General features: G+C 44.0%; 1 protein-coding gene across 1 annotated transcript in view; it reads right to left on the bottom strand.

Moving 5' to 3' along the window:
• Positions 1 to 21,342, bottom strand: part of LOC140687012 (trafficking protein particle complex subunit 9-like) — a 233,014-nt gene that overhangs the window by 136,657 nt on the left and 75,015 nt on the right. Inside the window, exons 5-6 of the mRNA XM_072942156.1 lie at positions 20,850 to 21,068; positions 19,286 to 19,455 (exon numbers count right to left, since the gene is read on the bottom strand). Coding sequence (XP_072798257.1) covers positions 20,976 to 21,068 — 93 coding nt within the window. The 3' untranslated portion in view covers positions 19,286 to 19,455; positions 20,850 to 20,975. The remainder of the gene's footprint in view (positions 1 to 19,285; positions 19,456 to 20,849; positions 21,069 to 21,342) is intronic.

Genomic DNA, 21,342 nt, shown 5'->3' with positions numbered 1-21,342 from the left:
ATGTAAGCATAATGTGTCTAAGATAGATTTTAAATTAGTGAAAAAGATTTTTGTATGGTTTCTTGAACCCTTCTCAAAACACCAAGCTTAATTTTAAAATAAATCTGAGCAGTATTTCTATATGATCTTTTCCCTCGTGAAATGAACAACACAGTCTGTTGTCAAAATTCTTTCCTTACAATGATTCACGAGCACCGTATACTCACAAAACTGCTGGACAGCAAGGCACTATCCAGACACTGTGACAAAAGAAATGAAACACAAGGAAGACAGTGACCCTATTCTGCAGGGCTAATAATCTGTTCCAACACCGGGTTTTTATTTGATTGGTTTGATTGGTTAGAAAAATAAAATCACTCAAGTACATTCTTCTTTGAGCATTATGTAAATCATGACTCTCTTTTTAGTGTCATGAGCAGGAAAGACTTGAGCATGAATTGATTAGATCAACTAGGCACAATCATCACTGGAGCCTGAGTAATAAATAAGTACATGAGACCTAAAATAAACCTACACAGATCTCTACAAGGAAAATGAAGAGGTGAGTTCCCCAATGAGAAAACAAACAATCAAGAAATCAAAAAAGGAAAACTTTTTCATTAACGATTCCAGGCAGTAGTGGAGCATGGTGGTGAAGATCACAAATGCTGGGGACAAACATGAGGGTCTGAAATCCCACAGCACTGGGTAGCTGTGACACTGATATTTCAGTGAAATTTTCTGCACCTCAGTCTCCTATCCATAGACTGTGGACAACCACAGCACCCATCTCCTAGAACGGTCTTAAGAATTAAGTTATTTTTTATATAAAAGTTTAAATAAAATACCTCAGATTTTAAATATTACCCCAAAAGCTCAAGGAACAAAGAAAACAGTGATAAATTGGAGTTCATCAAATGTTAAAAATTTGCTTCAAAGGACACCATCCAGAAAGTGAAAAAACAACAGAGAGGAGAAAATTTTTTCAAATTATTTATCTGATTAAGTATTCAGATAAAATAAAAGAAAAAACTCCTACAACTCAACAAGAAAAAGAGAACTCAATTAAAATGTGAATAAAGTATCTGAAAATGTATTTTTCAAAGAAAATACACAAATGGCCAATAAGCACAATCAAACGATGTTCAATATCATTAGCTGTAAAAGAAATCAAGTCAAAACCACTAGGAGAAACCGCTTCACACTCACTACAATAGGTTATAATAAAAAAAAGTGTAACAAGCACTAATGAAGACACAGAGGAAGCGGAGCGCGCAGCCCTTACTGGTGAGGATGTAACACAGCGTGGCCACTTTAGAAAACAGCCTGGCAGGTCCTCAGAGAGTTGAACATTTGGTTTATGAATGACCCAGCATTTCTGCTCTCTGGTCACCCAAGTAAGAGAACTGAAAACAAATGTCCACATAAAAACTCCTACAGGAGTATTCACGGCGCCATTACTCTTCACACCCAAAAAGCAGAAACAACACAAATGACTATCACCTGATGAATGGGTAAACAGTGGGGCCCGGATATACAGTAGAATATAATTCAGCAATAGCAAAGCATAGAGTACTGACCCAGGCCACAACCTGGAAAAACATTGAAAAAGTTACTCAGTGTGAAAGAAGTCAGTCACAATAGACAGTTCCATTTACATGAAATAACTTGTTTTACATGAAATGTCCAGCACAGGCAAATCCACAGAGAGAGAACAGTGGCTGCCTGGGGCTGGGGGAGGATGAGGAAGATGGGAATGACTGCTTGTGCATACAGGGCTTCCTGTTGGGGGATGAAAATATTCTAAGATTGACTGCGATGCACAATTCTGGGCATTGAGTAAAAACCGCTGTACATTTTAATGGGTGAATTGTATTAAAACTGTTAAGGACAAAAGCACCTAGGGCCAGAACCTTCAAATAGTAAATGCAAATTGCTAACTTTTATTACAGGAAGAAGAAACTGCCCTCAGCATGAAAGCAGGAGATCGGCAAATGTGGGTTAACAGAATTGGACAAGAGCATTTCACTTGAAAGGGTTGCTGAGTGTACACGAAATATTCAGAAATAGGAAAATCAGCCTGACATCACGAAGAAGCATTCTGCTTCAAATGCAGATCAAGGATTCGGCAAGCCCAGCTGCTAGAAATAACCAGAGAAGAAACCTGGTTCTTAAAACAAGCACCAGAGCCAACAAGGAAATGGTGGTGAGGAAAGCAGGCAGCCAAAAATCTGGAACAGTTTGCTACAAATAATTTCTCCACTGAAAATTCAAAAATAAAATGAAAGTGATGCAATGCTGAGCTGGCCTCACGTTAAAGGGCTTCCTCTGCTGCTCGACAGTTCTGTAACCCCGAATGTGAGACTCAGGAGAATCAGCATGGCTCCTGGCAGTCCCCAAGTGACTGCCCACCAGCACGCTTACCACCATCACATCTGCCAGGGTTGTATTGCACAGAAGAGACCAACTTCTAAAAGGCACAGGAAATGTTTACCAGGGAAGAAAAGGCTGCTCTCAGTCCTGGGACAGAGGCCCTGTGAGCAGAGGCCAGAAGGCTGCAGGTGAACTGGAGTAGACCTGGGGCAGGAAGGGACCACGGAAGAGCAGATCTCAATTTTCTACTCTCTCTCCCTCGGGTAGGAGAGATAAAGCCTGCATCCTTCTCACCTGGAACTGTGGGTTCTGGCTGGCAGAAGTCTTACGTACAGGGAATGAATACTCAAGACTCTGTGGAAAAAGTCAAGAAAGCGAGAGGGCGTAGGGACCCAACTCCACGAGCCTCTCAAATGCTCCCATATTTATTGTGTATAATCAAAGGAAAACGTCATTAACAGTTGAGTGATAGTAAGCAGGAACTTGGGGAAAGAAGGATGAGACAGAGATTGTAGAATCCACCATGAGTACAAAGGCTTAGTGTATCTTTAGCGAAGTCATGGTGTGAGAGGAATAAGATACATCCTTTAGACATGTGAATTACAAAGCAGACCACCAGACCAGCTAGGTCCTTGTTTGGGGGATAATAGAGTATCTAACTGCACACAAGCCCAGCCTTTATAGCTGAGGGCCTGGGTCATTGCTTTGCGATGAGCAGAGTGCTATCCAAAACCTCATCTACGCAAGCAAAGCATTATCTCTGCTTTTTAAGGCAAGGAGACAGGAGTGAGTATGCACAGGGCCCTGCTTGCAAAGCAGTTACTAAGCATACGTTTTCTTCTTAAATTTGACAGGCGGCTGGGGTCTGTTAAAATTTGTTAACCCAATCATGGGCTCCCACATGGAACCATTATGAAGGACACCCTAGGGTGACAAATCCTGGCTCTGGGTCTTTTCCTGCCAGCTTCAGCCACTCTAGCAGAGTCTAGGGACATTCCTGAATAATGATCATACAGAACCACCCACACTGTTAACTCCTGGTGCTTGAAACTTAATTTTAGCTCTACACAACTTAACGTAGAAAAGTTTCAGAAATAAAAGATATTATATTTATTTTATATCTCATCATAGGACTGATTTTTCTGATTGCTCTAAGCTGCTTCTTCTTGGTAAAGCACCTAATTCTGCAGGTGAATTCAGTACTTTCTTTGGGCATAACTAGCCAGTTTGGGCTCGCTAACTTCTATTGGTCAAATACCGATACACTTAATTGATTTCATTGTTCATCAATTTCAGCTGGGAGCAGAGGGAGTGTCACTCTGTTCCTCAGCCCACCCTCAACTCTTTATCATCAGCAACTCAGGACTCCGGAAACCAAAAAAAGCTTTTGTTTCCCTTCTACAGTTTCAACAAACCCAACAGGATACATAAGCCTGGAGAAAGAATTCAAAACAAATGTTAAAACAAAAATCAATAAACCTGAAGCAACTCCATCTCCGAATCATGATACACAATGACATGAGATTAAGTGTGTCAGGCACAAAGCATGGGTGAGCCTGACCACCTGATTTCTATTCTTCAAAGGAAGGAAAGTTTTCTTATTTTTTATTATCACTCTGTCATTGTTTCTGATTAAGCCAAAAACTAGTTTATGAAATAATTAAGCATTGAAATAACAGATTATTGTTGTATCCATTACAGAAGGCATTCAGAGGTGTTAGGAAAAACCACCTCTGTAAAAAATGTCTTCCACTGTGAAGAACAAGTATACAAAATGCAACAGAGAATTCAAGCTCTTGTGGGGAGTAAAAGCCACAGAAACAAAGCAAAGTCATTACTATGAGTCAACTCAAAATTCACTGGACAATCATGTTCAATGCATTCAATGAAATTTAAAGGCATACTGCAAACCATATACTCAATGATCTGCAGGCTAGAGGAAGAATTTCTCTCTTTAACAGACAAGATTAATCAACAGGGTGCCCCACCAAACAAGGACCAAAGAACAATCAGGTTTTTAACAGTTCTGATAAATCAGCATTTTCTAAAGATCAAAATCCAGAAATTTTAAACATTCATTCACACCACAATGAAACAAGCACTTAAAAAAAAACCCAAAGAAAATAAGCACATAGAACATGTACATAGATCAATGAGAAGTTCTTGTGACGCTGGAAGAAACAGGCTATAGTCTTTTACTTGAGAAATAAAACTACTTTTAAAGATAAATGCTAAAACACATTTCATCATTCATGTTGCCTTGAAAAATCTGAGGCACTTGTATCTGATTAGAAAAGCAATTCTGAGTAATAGTGTGTTACAATTCAGTGCCAGTTTGCTTTAGAAGAAAAGAGAAAAGAAAAGCTACTGTTTCTCATACCCTGCACAAAGTGTGAAGTGTCTCCCTGCCTCTTTCTCCTCCCGTTTTCTAAGCTCATGCTTCCCAACCCTTCTGAAACAAGTATGAGAACCTCTTATTCCCGCCAATATGCCAAATGACAAAAGAAAATCAATTTATTTGTGTAAGTATATGCTTATACCTTGAACTGGAAGAGAAAGATATCAGAAGTCTATATGGAACTTATTTCTACATTCCTGAAATCACACACACAAACGTTCACACAGACACAGACACAGACACATACCCCCTGGATTACTGGGAAATTCACAAGGTTATGATTTCCATCTTCTAGAAGATAACTTTGTAGTTAGTCTAAAATACAAAACTGTCAGCTTTGGAAAGCCTTGATCACCTGCTAAAGCATCCAAATATCAAAGAGACCCAATTAGCCTTCTCGGTAGAATGTAATTTCCCATGATGGCAAAACATACCCTAAGAAGTACTGGATCCAAGTCTCGTGTTTATCACTAGCTATGATCGCTTTTAAGCACATTAACAGATTCAGAAACGTATGTCTCAACAGCATTTATTCTTATTGAAATAGTATACGTGTTCAATTGCCTATACAGAGACCAGGTCCCATGATGGAGTTTAAGAGCTATTTTGTGTATTGCAATATTTATTTTTAAGTGCAGACAAGGAGGGTGGGTATTACTCAGTTGTAGAGAACCTGCATAGCATGCACAATGTCCTGGCTTCAGTCCCCCGTACCTCAAAAAATATAAATAAAATAAGGGCATATTTAAAAATGAGTAAAGTTATAAAAAAATGCAGACTAAAAACCACTGCAATCTAGGAGACACAATTACAATAAAAAAACAAGAGTTTCTATCAATTATTGGCTATTTGCCAATCGCAGAGACAACCAGAATTCACACCTGATAACCATCACGTGTGATTCTCAGCAACCCTACTAAGTAGACACGGATGAGAAACCAGGCTCTGCGGATGAGGAGACGGAGCTCAGAGGAGCCGGGGACGCTGACCGTCCTGCTTCCCGTGACACCACATCAGCCCAGGGCAAGCGCTGACGGAGCTGCTATGAGGGGACACCCAGCTGCATGGAACCTTGGGGCACTGGGGAGTCCCAGAAAACACTAAAAACTGTTCAGTGAAAAACCAGCTCAAATATAATACACTGTGCCACATTGTTTAAACAGGGAACATGACTGAGACCTTTTTGATGCCTCCGTGTCCTTTCTGCCATCGTCAGTTACTTGCCCTCACAGCGTGACCAGTGATGAACTGGACCCCATATGAAGTGCACTCAGATGGCAGAGCATTTGAAGCTGTTTTATGAAGTTTGTAAGACTCTGTGCCTCACACAGGCGGTCATCCATCACTTCTCACCGGTGTGGACGTACCACCTGAAATCACTCCTTTCTGCTTTTTAAAATCCCTTCATCTACTCCAGACTTTTCAACAGCAAAGAAGAAGCTAAACCACAGACAGTGGACAGCTTTTCACCAAATTTCTTGAACGGCCCATCAGACTACCTGGAAGCCCTTTACTTTTATTAAACCCACTTCCAGGTACTTTATCATTTTCTGATTGGTGGACTTGGCCTCTGACTGAGCTACTCAGAGAGCTCCCAGCCTCACATCCGTGAGAGGACCCTGCTGTTGGGAGAAATCAGTGAGAAAGGCGTACATCCCCTAGTCAGGTCTGCACGGCTAGAAGTGCCACAACGTGCTAAAAATTTATACCGTCATAACCCCTGGGCTCCCATGGACTGGTTTCACATTAACCAAACTCATGAGACACTGATACAAGAAAACCAGAAATTTAACTTATTAATGTAACAGAAGACGTGAAACTATGAACCAGACTGCAATATCAGAGTTCAACCATGAGTATATGTTCTCCTCCACGGCCCAATCACGGGCAGGCAGTCACATGGCAAGTGTGGACAGAAGCAGAGCAGGAAGGATTTCTAGATTAATTCAATGGACTAAATTTCTGTTATACCAACAGATCTGCTGCCTGGAAAACAATTAATGCTAATCACGGTGCACTCTTCGTGGACAGTTGCCGAGACACGACTGTGAGCACCTGTGTAACTCTCCTTTCCCTGTCCTTTATGGGCTAATTGAGGCACAGACGTACAGAAATCGAGGGATGCAGATACATCTAAACACCCAAAGCCCATTCTGGGAGCCACAATACCATACAGCCAGGGTTAAAATACTTGCTCTGTCACTTACTGGTTCTGTGACCTTGGCCAACTTACCCTCAGTGTGCCTCAATTTCCACACTGTAAAACTGGGATAACAATCAAACCTTCCTTACTCGCTTGTTGACAAGATTGAAGGATTCATTTCTGTAAAACGCTCAGAAAAGAATGTAGCACATTTTTGGTGCTCAACAAATGTCAAATTAATATTACAGTGGTTTACAAGTCTCCTTCCTAATCATCTTCTGTGTTTCCTGGCTAGACTAATACCCAAAGGAAATTTTTATTTCTCCTTTTATAAACTCTTGGGGTGCACCCTTCTGTTCCATCCCACCACCTGTTTAAACTGATGGAAGGGATACCTCCTCCCCACTCCTCTGGGCCATGCAGAGTGCTACTCCCTTCACAGCCCTGACCCCTGGCCCACAGCTAGCCCTCCTCACATTAACAGATTGAGTTGTGATTCCAGGGAGACAAGCAGGGCATGTGAAACCCTTCCTTTCCCTCCAGTGTTGGCCACCCTAGGGAAGCACCCTGGATGCTCAGCTCCATGGCAGAACAGCCCTGTGCATGATGGGGCAGATTCTCTCAAGGGAAGGCTTGTTGTGGCCCAGAGATACCTGGGACAGGGTGAGTCTCTACTTCTGGGACACAGTATCATGACACTCATTTACCCACAGCCCTGAAGTTCATGGAGAACGTGGCTTCATCAGAAACAAAGAAGACATTTAACGCCTGCCTACTCTTTTGTGTCATCTCTCAGTTGGCTGCTGGAGACAACATGTGTATAAGTATTGGTTCCCCTTAGGCCCCAACATATATGAAGTAACAAAAATTTCTGTGGCTTAACGTTGGTCCAGGGCGACTGTGTAACAGTTCTGACTCTGCTGATGCTAAATTATGGGTGTAGGAATTATGGAACCTCCTCAAATATCTTTCATCATAAAATCAGCTTTTCTTATTTTCTTGTTTCTTTGTAATTACCAAAGACTATAAAATGATGGCTTCACACAAAACAGCAGCTAAAGTTTATGAGCTCTCTTGACGTACCCACTGTGTTAAACACGTTACATAATTACTAATTCTCACAATTCTACAAAGCAGATATGAGCGTCCCCTTCTCACAGACAAGGGGAAAACTCAGAACAAGCTGACTCAGGATCACGTGGTTCAGTGGCAGCACGTGCAGGCAAACCCAAGTCAAGAAACTACACCCCTTCATATATGTACCAAATCAACTGCCACCAATTAACACACAGCGGCGGGGTCAATACTCAGGGAACTCAACACACTTTTCAGCTTTATGGTGCTCCAGAGGCAGCTTCTAGCTGTTTTATAAAATCCCGGCTCACTGGTTTCTAACACTAGAAGAAAAGGCCGATTTTGCCATTGTTTGCACAGCAAGTCTGAAATGTTCACAGCGAGATAACAGAATAAAACTATGATATAAGCAGAAAAATTTTTCCAGGTAGAAAGACATAATGGACATTGTGCTATTCTGAAGCATTAAGCAAAGAAATCAAAATAAAATCACATTGTTTAAGCCTTATTTTACAAACAGAAAAATTAAGACTGTAAAAAGTTGCAACAGCGCCACCTATGGCTAAAAAGACCTTCCAGGTTGCCGGGAAACATGCAACACAAAAATTGACTGTAGGATGAGAAACGAGAATCAGATAACTAGAAGCTTATGTAGCATATACTGCACTTTGCTTCGGGGGAATGGACGGGTATTCAGTATTTAATCTGATATTGCTAATACTCCTAAATATAAACAAAATACATAGGCTCATGGAAATTCATCTTAGAAGTGGAAAGATTCCAGTCCAGCCACTTCATTTTACATGAGGGGAGACTGAGACCTGAGATCTGTCCTCCTGGCAATCAGCAGCAAAGCTCTCCTAGGTCTCATGTCTTGCACTGTAGTAAAAACCAACAGAACTGTACTACGCCTATATTCATAGAAGTCACGTCTGTATTTCTCCAACAGTAGGTAATCTAAGTATCTTGCAAAATAGTTCTCAAAGAGCCAGAAAATGATACAAGTTTGTTGAAATACAAAAACATTTATTTACATATTAAAACAGCATGAGCTTTATTCTCTCTATTAAAAAAGTGACATGTCAAATCAAAATTTTGAAATTTTAAAACCTGAAAAGAGTGCAGAAAAAAATCAAAATATTCTTTAATCACAAAAGAGAGAAGCTTATTCCCTGAAAATAATCAATGTGGATTTTTCTAAACTTAATGGTTCTGGTCAGAATCCCGAGAAATTAAATGTCTGATGGATGGTTACACGGCAACATGAATTCTGAGCTGTAACAATACACATTCTGTGTAAATAATCTTCAAGGTCGTCTGCTTAAGGCAATTTAAGTAGTCCCTGTCTCACTAGAATGACACAGATTTCAATAAAGCTTCATACTGCACTTATAAAAAAACTGAATCCTAGTTTCTTTAAGCCATATTAATGTATATCATATATATACATATTGAATATGCATCAGAAATAAGCTACACTTTTTAGTATTCAGAGTTGATACTTCTAAACTATCAGTCACTGTGACAGCACATTTTTATTAAGCACCTATACGGTGCTTTGTATACAAGGCGTCCAGCTCTCACAGTCAGACAAGGTAAACCATATTACTCAAATTTCACAAATGATGAAATATACTTAAGCCAGGTAAACAACTAAGATATTCATCATCAGGAAAGAAAAGAGTAAGGATTTTACTTACAATACTCACTGACAAAGTTTTCTTTCATACTAAGACTACATAAAACAAATTCAGTGTTTGGAAATTTTTCAGTAAATAAACACCACTAGAAAAAACAAGTAACATCATTAGCAACAGTTGGACTTTCAAAAACCACTTCTCTCTTGCACAATAGTTATTTTAAATGTTTTGTTTTTAGTTCTCACAAAGCACTAAATTAAAAAAATATTACCTTTAAAGTCATTAACTGAGAATAAAACATTTGTGAAAATGTACAATTTTAATTTATGTCACTCTGCCTCACATTCTCACTGGTGTCTCTCCTTTGAAGACCTCATCAGGCTGAGATAGCTAAAATCGGTCATTTATGGACTCACAGGAGTTCGGGAAAACACACAATGGGAGGCTGATTAGAGGAGCAATTGAGAATTCATCCTGTGCAGCCTGGATTCCAGCATCGAGCTAGCCACCGCCAGCTGCGTGTGATTTGGGGCAAGCTGACCCATCTCTCAATCCCTCAGCTACAAAAAAGGAGACACTGATACCTACAATCAAACACCTGCTATGAAGTAAAACATGAGCAAAGCATTTTAGCCTCAGTTAGGCGTCCACTCACAGCGAGTTTGGTCATTATGATGATGAGGATGGCAGTTAATAAATTAAGCTCGACCAAACAGGAGATATCACCTTAAAGGAGAAACATTCTAAGTCCATGAGAATTTCCTTTTGGATGGATTGCAGAATATTCTATAGATTTTTTTTTTAATAAACCAAATTTTGTCCATTAATTGTAGATTTACAGGTTCATGGACAAGTCTCCAGAAAAAGAATTAGAGGCCTCTAACCTCTGAAAACTAAGATGTAAATTTTAAAAAAAATCAGGGAAGAGATTATACCTCATTTGGGAGAGTATGTTCTTAGCATGCATGAGGCCCTCAGTTCAGTCCCCAGTAACTCCATCTAAAAACTTTGTTTTTTAAGAAATAGAGAATTAAAGCAAAAAGATGGAGGAATAGGGAATTTTTTAGAGACTCATCTCAGATTTAAGATGGGGAAGAAACCATCCAATTCTCAGAAGAAATCTTGAGGACTATGTAAACTGGATCTGAGATGTCTAGTCTTTTAACATTATTCATGAAATCATATTACCAAGTCTTAAAACTACCTGATAAACCACAGTGGTGATACTGATCATAACAGCTACCATCACGTATCGAGCTCCGGCTAGGACTGCTCTGTTCTGACATCTCTGCACCTCAGGCCTCACCAGGCGGAGAGCACTAAATTCGGTCATTTATGAGCATCTCGTGTAAGTCCTCCATTTGTGCTTCTCACTCTCCCCTCACCAGCTCCTCTGAGGGAAGCACTGTTATCATCTTCCCCACCCACAGATAAGGCGACTGAGGCACAGAGACTAAACCTGTTCCAGGCCACATTGGCATTAAAGGACGTCTGTATTTCTGCTATTTTGCTTTTGACAAAGGAATCTGAGATATCAATTCAAGGCAGACTGTTAAATAATCAAGTCTGTCAGGTCTTCACCTCAAAGAGCAGATACTATAAATTCCTGATGTAGGATGAGGCTGCCGCCACAAACTGACTCAGCTTGAAATTAATATCCAAGATGAAGCAGCGGATACACGTAAATATTCACGATTGTCAACTCTGCTCACGGGTCTGGGCCCTTCACTGCCTGAAAGGGGGTGAAATCCCCACCCGTGTCTGGGAGGGAAGCCCGGCTCTTCCCGGGCTCACCCAGGCTTCATGGGCTATTTACCCCCACAGACTAGCCTCAACGGTTAAAAGCTCTCAAGATTTTTACACCAGGCAAAACTGAAAGACATTTCTGAAGATGGAGCACTTTCTCAGGCTTAAATTTTTTTGCCTACACTCAGCCAGAGGGAGAAAAGGAACAGAACTCTACAAAGTCTCTGACCCTCACCACTCACAGGTGTAGAATGACCACAGCAGAAGATGGCACTTCACATTGCAGAATGAGAACAAAATAAAGATGCCCCAACGACAGGCACTCCCAGACACAGCGCTCAGCAGTCTTCTGCACAATCACGGTTGTGCAGCCCTCATCACCTTCTATTTCCAGAACACTTCATCAGCCCAAAAGAATCCCCCTATCACTAGCATTCACTCCCTAATCCCCCTCCACTCAGCCACTTCCAACCATCACCTGCTCTCTGCCTCTGCATGTGCCTATTCTGGGCATTTCAGATCACTGAAATCAACAATTTGTGACCGCTTGTGTCTGCTTCCTTTCAAATAACAAGCTGTTATCAAGGCTTGTATATTTTGAAGTGGTATCAGCATCTCTTTCTTTTTTTTTTTGGAAACGTTAAAGATTATTAGAAGGTGGTAAGTACTATCAAAAAGAGTAGAGTGGAGCATAAGTGATTGGGTTTCAAACGGAAAAGTGTGGGTTGAACAGTCAGGGTGGAATTCCCAAAACAGGTGGCTTTTTCATTCTCCTCTTTTTTTTTCTTTTTTACTCACTCTTAAGTGTGAATAATGTTCCACTACATGGAGATACTACATTCTGTTCATCCATTCAGCAGCTATTTATGGACGAGGTCCAGAAAAATGAGTGTAAGAGGTGACTAGCATGGATGGCATTTAAGCAAAGGGCAAAATGTGCTTTCAAAAAAAAAGCCAACAAACAGAGGCACAAGGAAATTCAGTGCGTTTCTGAGCAAAGTGCTTGCTTGCTTCGGCAGGACTACCGTGCAGGGCTGGGGCGGATATTGGCAGGAATCACGGTGAGGGAGTCACCTGAGAAGACACCCCACTGCAAGCAGCTCAGCCAATCCTCCTCCCTCATCCTGTATTGTTAGAGCAATGTGTCTAGGTTACTCTTATTTCAATTAATAGCACTATAACTGCACATCTGATCATCTCCATCAGACCACATTACCTCCAAGCCACAGAAAATCATTCACTGACTGGAGCAGCACCAGGACATAACGGTGATGGATCAGGGAGTCCTACAGCATTCCAGCCTGCAGGCACAAACCCCACATGTGCCCTGGTGATGTCCAGAAAATAAAATGCATGGAAATATCTCACTGCTGGTACACGACATCTGACCTCAAATTGCCCGAAAATCATGCTGGCAAAGCACTACTCAACCTTCTCAGTACAAAAAAAAAAAAAGCTAAGAAGGCAAATTTAGGCTCTTCCATTGAAAACCAGCAGCCACCACTGCCAGTATTTCAGCTGGAATGCTCCTGACTTTGAAAACCACTGCGCAGTTACTTTTCAAGCGTGAAACTCATATATATATACCACGTAGATGATATTGCAGTAGGATTTTTCTTTTCAAAATTTCCAGTTGCAACATTAGCACAAGAAAGTTTATGTTTAGGCTTTAAAAAATCAATTATCCTCCACTTTCTTAATTTTGAACTTATTATTATTTTATAAATGGAGCTATGGTGCGTATTTAAAACCTTTTGATTTCTGAAAACAAGACCTTTATGACCTCACTATTTCAGAGCAAACTTTAACGATTCTGAGAGGTGGGGCCTGGGGCGCTCACTAACAGCTCTTTAAATACTGGCAAGGATGTGCTATTAAGTAATGCAATGGCTCTAACTCCACATTAGCTCAGAAAGCAAAGAAACCACACCAAAGTCTTCCTTAAATATTTTTATATTCCTATTCTTTTGAATATTAAAGTTCTTAAAATATATGATGTTTTTTGAAAAAGACAACAGCTGTATTAATTTTCCTCTCACCAAGAAAGCAGTCTTTATCAGGATAAAAACCCCTATGGAAATCAAAATGACAGGACGTTTCTAGCTAAGTGAACATCCAGATATGAACACAAACCTAAATCCTACCAGATCTCACTCGAAGGAGCTCAACAAAGGCCTGGGCAACCCGGGAGATTAGCTCTTTTGTTCCAAATGTTGGCTGAGCTAAGATCATCACACTAGGCTTGGAAGGAGAGAAGAGGAATGTCCACCTGGCGGCCTCCATCCGTTTTCTTCCAGCCACAAGGTGCCTCTAGGGCAGCCCCGCTAACAAGCCCCACATAAGGAAAGCCGGCATCCACACTGCCCCTGCCGTCCCGAAGTAGCCCCGATGCCCATATCCCAGCCTGTGAATGGTCTTCTAATGATCCCCCAGTTGGTGGCACCCTCCCCCTCTTCCCCGCTACACACAGATACACAGAGCCATGACAGCCTTCCCAAAGCACAAATTTGATTATATCAATCCCACTTCAAACACTTCAGAGGCTCCCTGGTAGAGTTCTAGCCCCACCCCAGACCCTGCTCGCCCAGTCTCATCTCAGGACATAGGTCCCCAGTGACCTCAGGAGCCCCCAGACCTGCTCCTACTTCCCACTTGCCTCCAGGCTCATTTTGACTGTTTCCCAAGGAAGCCTTCCCTCCCTCCAACCTCCACAATTTGTTCCTCTCTTCCTAAAACATTCTAGGCTAAGTCAACTTCTGACAATGCTAAGTTCTCAAGAAGCAAATACATTTAGCTTACTAATGTGGCTACACTCTGTCTCCCCTAGACTCACTGAAGTGCACGTGTTATGAATAAATGAATGACGGGTTGGGTCTCAAAGGGACCGACCTACCTGCTCTCGCCCGTCCCGACCCTTTTGTCTGTAGTATATCTGAAGCAAAACCAGAAGTACCTTTCCTTAGGGTCACTTTCTGTTGACACCCTTCACTGCCTACTGTGTCAGTTCTAGTAAAACTCAACTTCTTCCAAAGCCCTACACCACGGACTCTCTCCAGTGTCCTCCCCAGCAGGGGCTCCCTCCACCCTGGACCGCACAGGGCACTCTCCCCAGGTCCCCACGCCAAAAGCCTCCAGGCCTCTACCCGGGCTGCACCTGCGACCTGAGCCACATTCTTGACTCCTTCTCCTGGCTGACTCTTACTCTGTCCTCACAACTGAATGTAGAGCCCATTTCTTCCAGGAAGTCCTCTCTGATAATGTCCTTTAGGTCTTGTCTGGGCTCTATCTATAGCAGCAGTACATGGTGACCAACTGGGTGTTTGCCCGCTCCTTTGAGTCCACGAACCCTTGGGGGCCACGTGGGAAGGAGTGAGAGATTACAAGACGGGTGGGGGAAGCAAAAAGCAAAAATCACAGCCCAAGTCCCAAATTCAAGGATACATTCTCAGAAAAAACTATAAACTATTTCACACGGGTCCAATTTGGCTACTATTTTTGTGGCTTGGGGACAGCAAAAACTTGGTGTTCTAGTCCAAAACCCAGGTTACATGCAAAGAAATGTATATATTCATATCCAAAGGAAACCAGAGCTGCTCAACAACAGTTTGCAGTTAGAACTGAAAGGAAATTTGATAAAGGCAATCTCTCATTCTCTCTTCTTCCTTTTCTAGCATCATATAATTTTAGAAGTATTTGCGTGACTAACAGATGGCTACAGCCCGTGATTCTGCACTGAAGTGTTCGGGGCTGAGGAAGCCCAGATTACATTCACTCTGTAAGTGCAATCACACCAACACACTGATAGGTGCCGTGAGTGGTGCAGCTGATGTTCCAAAGCAGGCAACATTATTCTGTAAGAGAACTCTAAATAGAAAGGAAGAAATGCAATGTCCTGTACTCAATTTCATTTGTAATATGGGCCATTAACTGATAGTATATCTTGACTAATGAAACCCAAAAATAAACTGTCAACGTCGATTTTCTTCATCTGACCGTTTTATGCTAACATCGGATATTAAACCCTCACTCCATACGGAAAGCTCAGGCCTATGCTGCAGCACAGTTACATCCCGTGGAAGAAAGCGGATCAAGGGAGAATTGGAGAGTTTCCCTTCAGAAGCTGCGAAGTGTGGTTTTGAACCTGTACATCATTTGCAACCACGACATCGACAAAGGAGTTAGACGTTACCTCTGTGGGGCGAAAATCACTGCGTGCTTCAGAACCATCAAACAACGCTGAGCTTTGTAAAACAGTCCAGAGGCGCTTAAATCATACTTTTTCTGAAAGGCTCCAAAACTGACCCACTTCACCATTCCAGGTATAACAGGGAAGTACTGGAAACAGTAGAGAGAACATGCCCTTGAAGTCTGACAAGGCCCTGCTTGAATCCTGCTACAGCATTTACTAGCCGCTAAATGGACCAATTCCTTAACCCCTCTGAGAAGGCTTCCCAAACCGCAAAAGGGGGCTGCCACCGCCCACCTGGGAGGCATGGATGTGAATGCAACACGCAAGTAGGGCAGCCGACTGGTACCTGACACGGGGCCTGGCTAGTTTCCCTCCGCTGCCCTTCTCCCCCTTTAAACTTGCACTGTTCCCCCGGTAATGATCAAGCCCCTGAAACAGACTACCCGTATCTTCTGTGTATCCCTGGATACATGCCTTACCCTTAGGAGGCCAGAAAAACAACTGCCTCCTCCCAAGTCACTAACAATGTTCTTAAGAGTCTGGGTATTTTTAACTCTATTTTTCAGGGAGACTATTCCAGAACTTTCCAAGCACCATTCTCCAGGTTGGCTCCCCTCCCAGTGCCCATCCCTTCTCACCTCAGATCCTCTGTCTAACTGCCTTCTGTTCATGGGAAAACGAGTCCGGTATTGTGGGGCTCCCAAGGCCTGCCTCCCTCCCTCACAGGTGATTGTGACAAACTTCTCCCCACTCCTCACTCCAACTCTAGCTTCTGAGGAGTCTATCCTCCCGGACCCTGCAGACTCTGCACCTTCCCAAGACGCACACTTGGCCATGACCCTCCCTTCAGATTTCTTCCTGGCTGGTCCTGCCCAGCCCCCGGCCCCTTAAGGATAACTGGCATTGCTTTGACAATGGCAAACGCCACTGACTGACACACCAAAGCTGCATGGTCTGGGCTTTCCTCCAATCCAGACACAGTCCTACCCCACCTCAGCCTCAGTCTGCAGCCCTCGAGATGATCTAATTCACATGCAAGGCTGTGAACAGCAGCTAAGAATGTATCTCTAGTACGGCTCCTTCACCTGAGCCCCAGGCTCATTGACCCGAGTGCCTCTTTGAAGTCCTAACTTGGATGACAAATGGCATCTTAAAAATGCCTCATGTCCACCATTTACTCTGGAATTCGATTCCTGGCAGGTATCTCCCAGACTCCCCATTTTAGTAACAGCCCCAGCACCCACCGAGGTGTCTGAGGTCACATTCAATTTCCACTGTTCCGTCCCCCCCAGCCCTGCCCTGGAATCAGTCCGTCAATAAGCCCATCTCAAGTGTAGTTCTGCAGGGACCATGGCCGGAAACACACAAACTCACAGCATGGTGCACTAACAGTCCTCCGTAGGGAGCTCCCTGGAGGGGGAGGCATCTCCTGCCGCTGTTCACCTCAGAAGGCACTGGATTCTCACACAGGAGTCCCAGGAGGAGGGACTCAAGGTTCTCCCGTGGTCTGAGCTTTGAAGGGCCCAAGGTCTGGGGGAGCTCCTAATTAGCAGACACACTTGCCAATGAGCAGATGAGGATGAGGGAACCCATGCAAGGCTGTTATCACTTCAACTCATGGGCTCTCAGGGGCCACGGGAAAGGCCTGTGTCCAAGGTACAGCCCGGCCATCACAGATCCCAGCCTGCATTTGCCAACCCGGACAGCCTAGACTCCATCTACTTGTGACACTTACTTCTGTTCTGTTCCCCACCCAGAATTTGATGGACTCATTCAGATATTCTGGCCTGTCTCAAGCGAGACAAATTCAGTGAAAAATGAAGTGTCCACATTTGGACCAGAGCATGAAAGGAGAAACAAGGCCTCATGTTCAGCATGATGGTGGTGACCAAACAATTCCGCCAGGTGAGATGAACCAGGGTAGGGGTGAGAATCCAAGGTCCTAGGTCTGCCAAATCATCTTCTTTCACGGTTGTCTGGGGTGTTGGAGACTGACTAACACAAACTAACGACACGGCCGTCAGTGGTGGACATCAGCTGCAACAGAAACGGATTCAGCTCTTTACTGCCAACATGGGTTAAAAGTAAAGGCCGAGGCAGGGAGGTCTGCACGGCTGCTGAGGCAAACCACAGACCCAGCTCTGAATGCCCACTGGCTGGAGCAGAGAGGAAGCTACGGCCCTTTTAGCAGTCCCTGTGTCCAACAGATCCAGGTGAGCCAGCTACTTAGGAGAAGGCCATGTTGTCCTGATACCCAGAAAAACCAGCCTCGTAAAGGGAACAAAATAGTGGCATGGATTTTAGACCCAATTCTGCCCCTTTATGAAGGCAAAGTAATGTAAATGGCACGGGGAAGTTGAATGTAAAAAAAAAAAAATTAAAGAACCAAACGGTGACCACTTCCTCCAACAGCGGCCCCTGCAGCTGTCACCTCCGTGGCGGCCACTTCCTCTCCAGTGACCGCCGGCCAGGAAGCGCCGTCACGCACGTCACACAGCGACAGCCAGGAACCGCCTGCCGAGCACGTTTGTGTAAAAGCAGGAATCGAGCAAAATGCTGCAGAATTAAACCTTACAAGTTTAAATACTCCATGAAAAGAATGCCTCAGCAGCCGCCTAAATCAAATCGCATCTTACTTCTACAAAACAATCAAACAAATTTAATAAGAGCGCATTTGTCACCAAATAAAAGGACGACCAAACATGTTCCTCAAAAGCAAGGATTTCAACAGGTATCAAACACCAGTGGGTGATGAGCTAACAAAGCAAATATTCCAAAAAATTTGAAAATTAAAAATGACTAAGATAATAGATGGATCAAAACAGCTGTTAAGTTGTTGCTTTTTAAAGCGATGGAGACGCACGGAGGGCAATCTGGCTATTTCCAATGCAGGGTGTGCACAGCCCACAGTTTCAGAAGCAACAACATGTTCACTGGGCAGTACAAGTGAAAAAGGAATAAAGAAAAAAGAAAAGAGGAACAAGAGAAAATTAGAAACACACAAGAACAAAAATGATTTTGACTGCATGTACAAGAATTTACGTGAGTGTGTGAGGTCAGGGACGCGGGGATGGTGAGACCCACCCTCACCTCCTGCTCCAGGGAAAGCAGGGGCCTGAGGGGAGCGGCGCTGCCAGGGGACCACAACGTGTTCAGCGCCCCTAACCAAAATTCCACCTACAAGCGTCGAGGCAGCTTTTGAGCTACAAATTTTGATCGCATTTCAGTCTGGACAGATTTACTCACTTCCACCAAGAGTAGCAGGAGAGAATGAGGCTCTGCTCCTGCACCAAAGCATTGTTTAAAAAATTAATGACTGTGGAATAGTAAAAGCAACAATGGAGTAGAAGTGACTGGAGGAGAATATGCTTGACCCTAGCTCACTGGCCGCGTTATCTCACTGACGTTCAGATGCTGGCTGAGCCCTTATGGTACCAGAACAGACAGACCCACAAGGAGGGAAGTTTAATGCGCTGAACCACTGTGGGCTAAGTACACATCCGGCTACTACGCTAAGTCCCAAGGGCAGACTTCAAAAGGCAAAAACAAGCTGGCATTTTCTGGTGGGTCTGCAGACTCAGAGACAAGCATTTGTTGAGCAAAAATGTCACCAGTGCCTCCTATGACAAAAGAAGTGGCACTGGCGTGGGGTCTGGGGCAGGGCTCCAGGCTTCCACTTCTCACTCACCAGTCTGTCCAGGGGGAGAAGAAGGTCCCTGCTTAGGTTTCGCTGATGAACCTACCTTGACTAATGTCTGGGGCCTCAGCAGGAGTTGACAGATGAGGTGAACGGAGCCAGACTCTGTGTAGCACGGTGCTGGCAGCTATGCCCTCAGCAGTGCCCAGGCTCCTAAACATGTCAGCTCATCTCCAAGAAGTAGATGGGGATTGCGGGCATGTAGATCACAGGGCCCTGTGAGGACAAGTACAGATCATGGCCACGACATGCCTCTCCTCTTCCTTAAGCCATAGAGGTATGTCCGGGGAGGAACAGAATATTCATCCAGAGCTTGCTAGGTGGGCTCTCGCAGGTGGGACTCGGGTCCCCCGTGCTTTTCACTCACAGGGCTGGTCTAGACATTCTATTTATCAATTCTCTAGCATCTTCTCCTCCAACTTACCAACAACCAGAAAGTAGGATCTGATCTTATGTAAGTTCAAGAATCACAGAGCACCTCCTCCAAAGCGGGCCTGGTAGCACATGCCAGGTCCTCTGACCGTCACCTGTGGGACCACCATGAGCCCTCTCCAGACTCAAGGACAGAGGCCGTAGACTAGGGGGACACAGCTTCCCTCACTCACCCCAGAAAAGGGGGACCACGTCTCGGCAAAGGCATCTCACCCTCTTCTGCCCGAGGGACAGCACGATAGATACACAGGGAAACAGAGCAGAAGGTGGGGGGGAAGGCAGCCCAGAAGAGCTCGTCTGTACTTCCGAGGCAAAGTGGGGCCTTTGACTTAATCACAGGGACAAACTGAGAATGAACATTTCCCTGCTCTGTCCCAAACACCGTGATACGCCTTTCCCTGCATAAGGAGTTCATTCAGAAGTCCCTGGCGGTGTTTCTGATGTCCTAACTTGGCATGGTGGCTGTCGGGCAGGAAGAGACTGCCTGAGCTGAAAAGGTGCTGGGCCTGGGAGGCAGGTGACAGCGGATCCAGCAGCAGCTAAACCAGCGCCTCGTTTTGCCTCTCGGGGTTCAGCATCTCATCTATAAGCAAAGGGATGAGACTGTCCCAGGACAGGCTGCCCAACAGAAATGAAATGAGAGCCATGTAAAGAAAGTTTCCAGGTTGCCACGTTTAAAATTTTAAACAAAGAAACAAACCAACAAACAAAAAACAAATACTAGAATGTGATTTCAAGAACAGATCTTACTTAATCTACTGTATGTTAAATACTATCATTTTGACATGTAATCAATATAGGAAGTAAAGGGATAGTTTATGTACTTTTACTAGACAAGCCTCAGCGTCTAATGTGCATTTGACCTACAGCACATCTCAGCTCAGTCCAGCCTCCTCCCCAGTGCTCCTAGCATCCGTGGCTTTGGCTACTTTCTTGGACAGCAACTCCAGGGTTCCCACCATGTTCCTGGCTGTAAAGCGGGAGTAAGTGTCCACACTAACCCTAAAAGGATCTCTCTGAAACAAAGGCGGATTCTCTTTGAAATGTCTGTAAAGCGGCGGGCTGCACCTCCCCTCCCCTTGGCTACAAGACAGACTTCTTCCTTGCTGATCCCTTTCTGGATGTAGGGAAGCAATCCGGCACACAGCCAGGGTGGGCTGGCCTCCAGGTAAACTTACCTGCTCTCTGTGTTCAGTCTCATGAATTCCTCCTTCTCAAACGGGATGCAGAGGAGGGGGATCTTGTCCCCAGATATCTTGGGGCCACCATCCAGCCACTTGGCCTTGAGCAAGATGAAGAGTGAGTCAGTGAAGTCCTCGATCCTCTTCTCCACCACCCTGCAGTCCTCTTAGTTTGAAGGCAACGTCGGTGCGCGGCTGCTCGGCTACCTCCCCATGCTGCACAAAGACAAAAGCTAAGAGTCATTGAACGAGGTGCCATGCAGCCCCTCTGCACGTGCAGCTTCTTGAAGGCCTTGGCAGAGAGACAGTCGGTAATGGTGACAAGGCCCACGACCTTGCGGTGGGTCTGGAAGATGCTCCACCCATTGTCGGGCACATAGTGGTGCCTGTAGTGCATACAGTGTGTCCACTGTGAGCCGCATGGTCTGATATGGCTCACCAAGGTGAGTAGCTGATAGATGCAAAAGAAATTCTCCTCTGACATGACCTC

Source organism: Vicugna pacos, chromosome 18 (assembly GCF_048564905.1).
Source record: "Vicugna pacos chromosome 18, VicPac4, whole genome shotgun sequence".
Taxonomy (NCBI): Eukaryota; Metazoa; Chordata; class Mammalia; order Artiodactyla; family Camelidae; genus Vicugna; species Vicugna pacos.
Note: the sequence above shows the minus strand (reverse complement) of the source record. Positions and strands in the feature narration are given on the sequence as shown.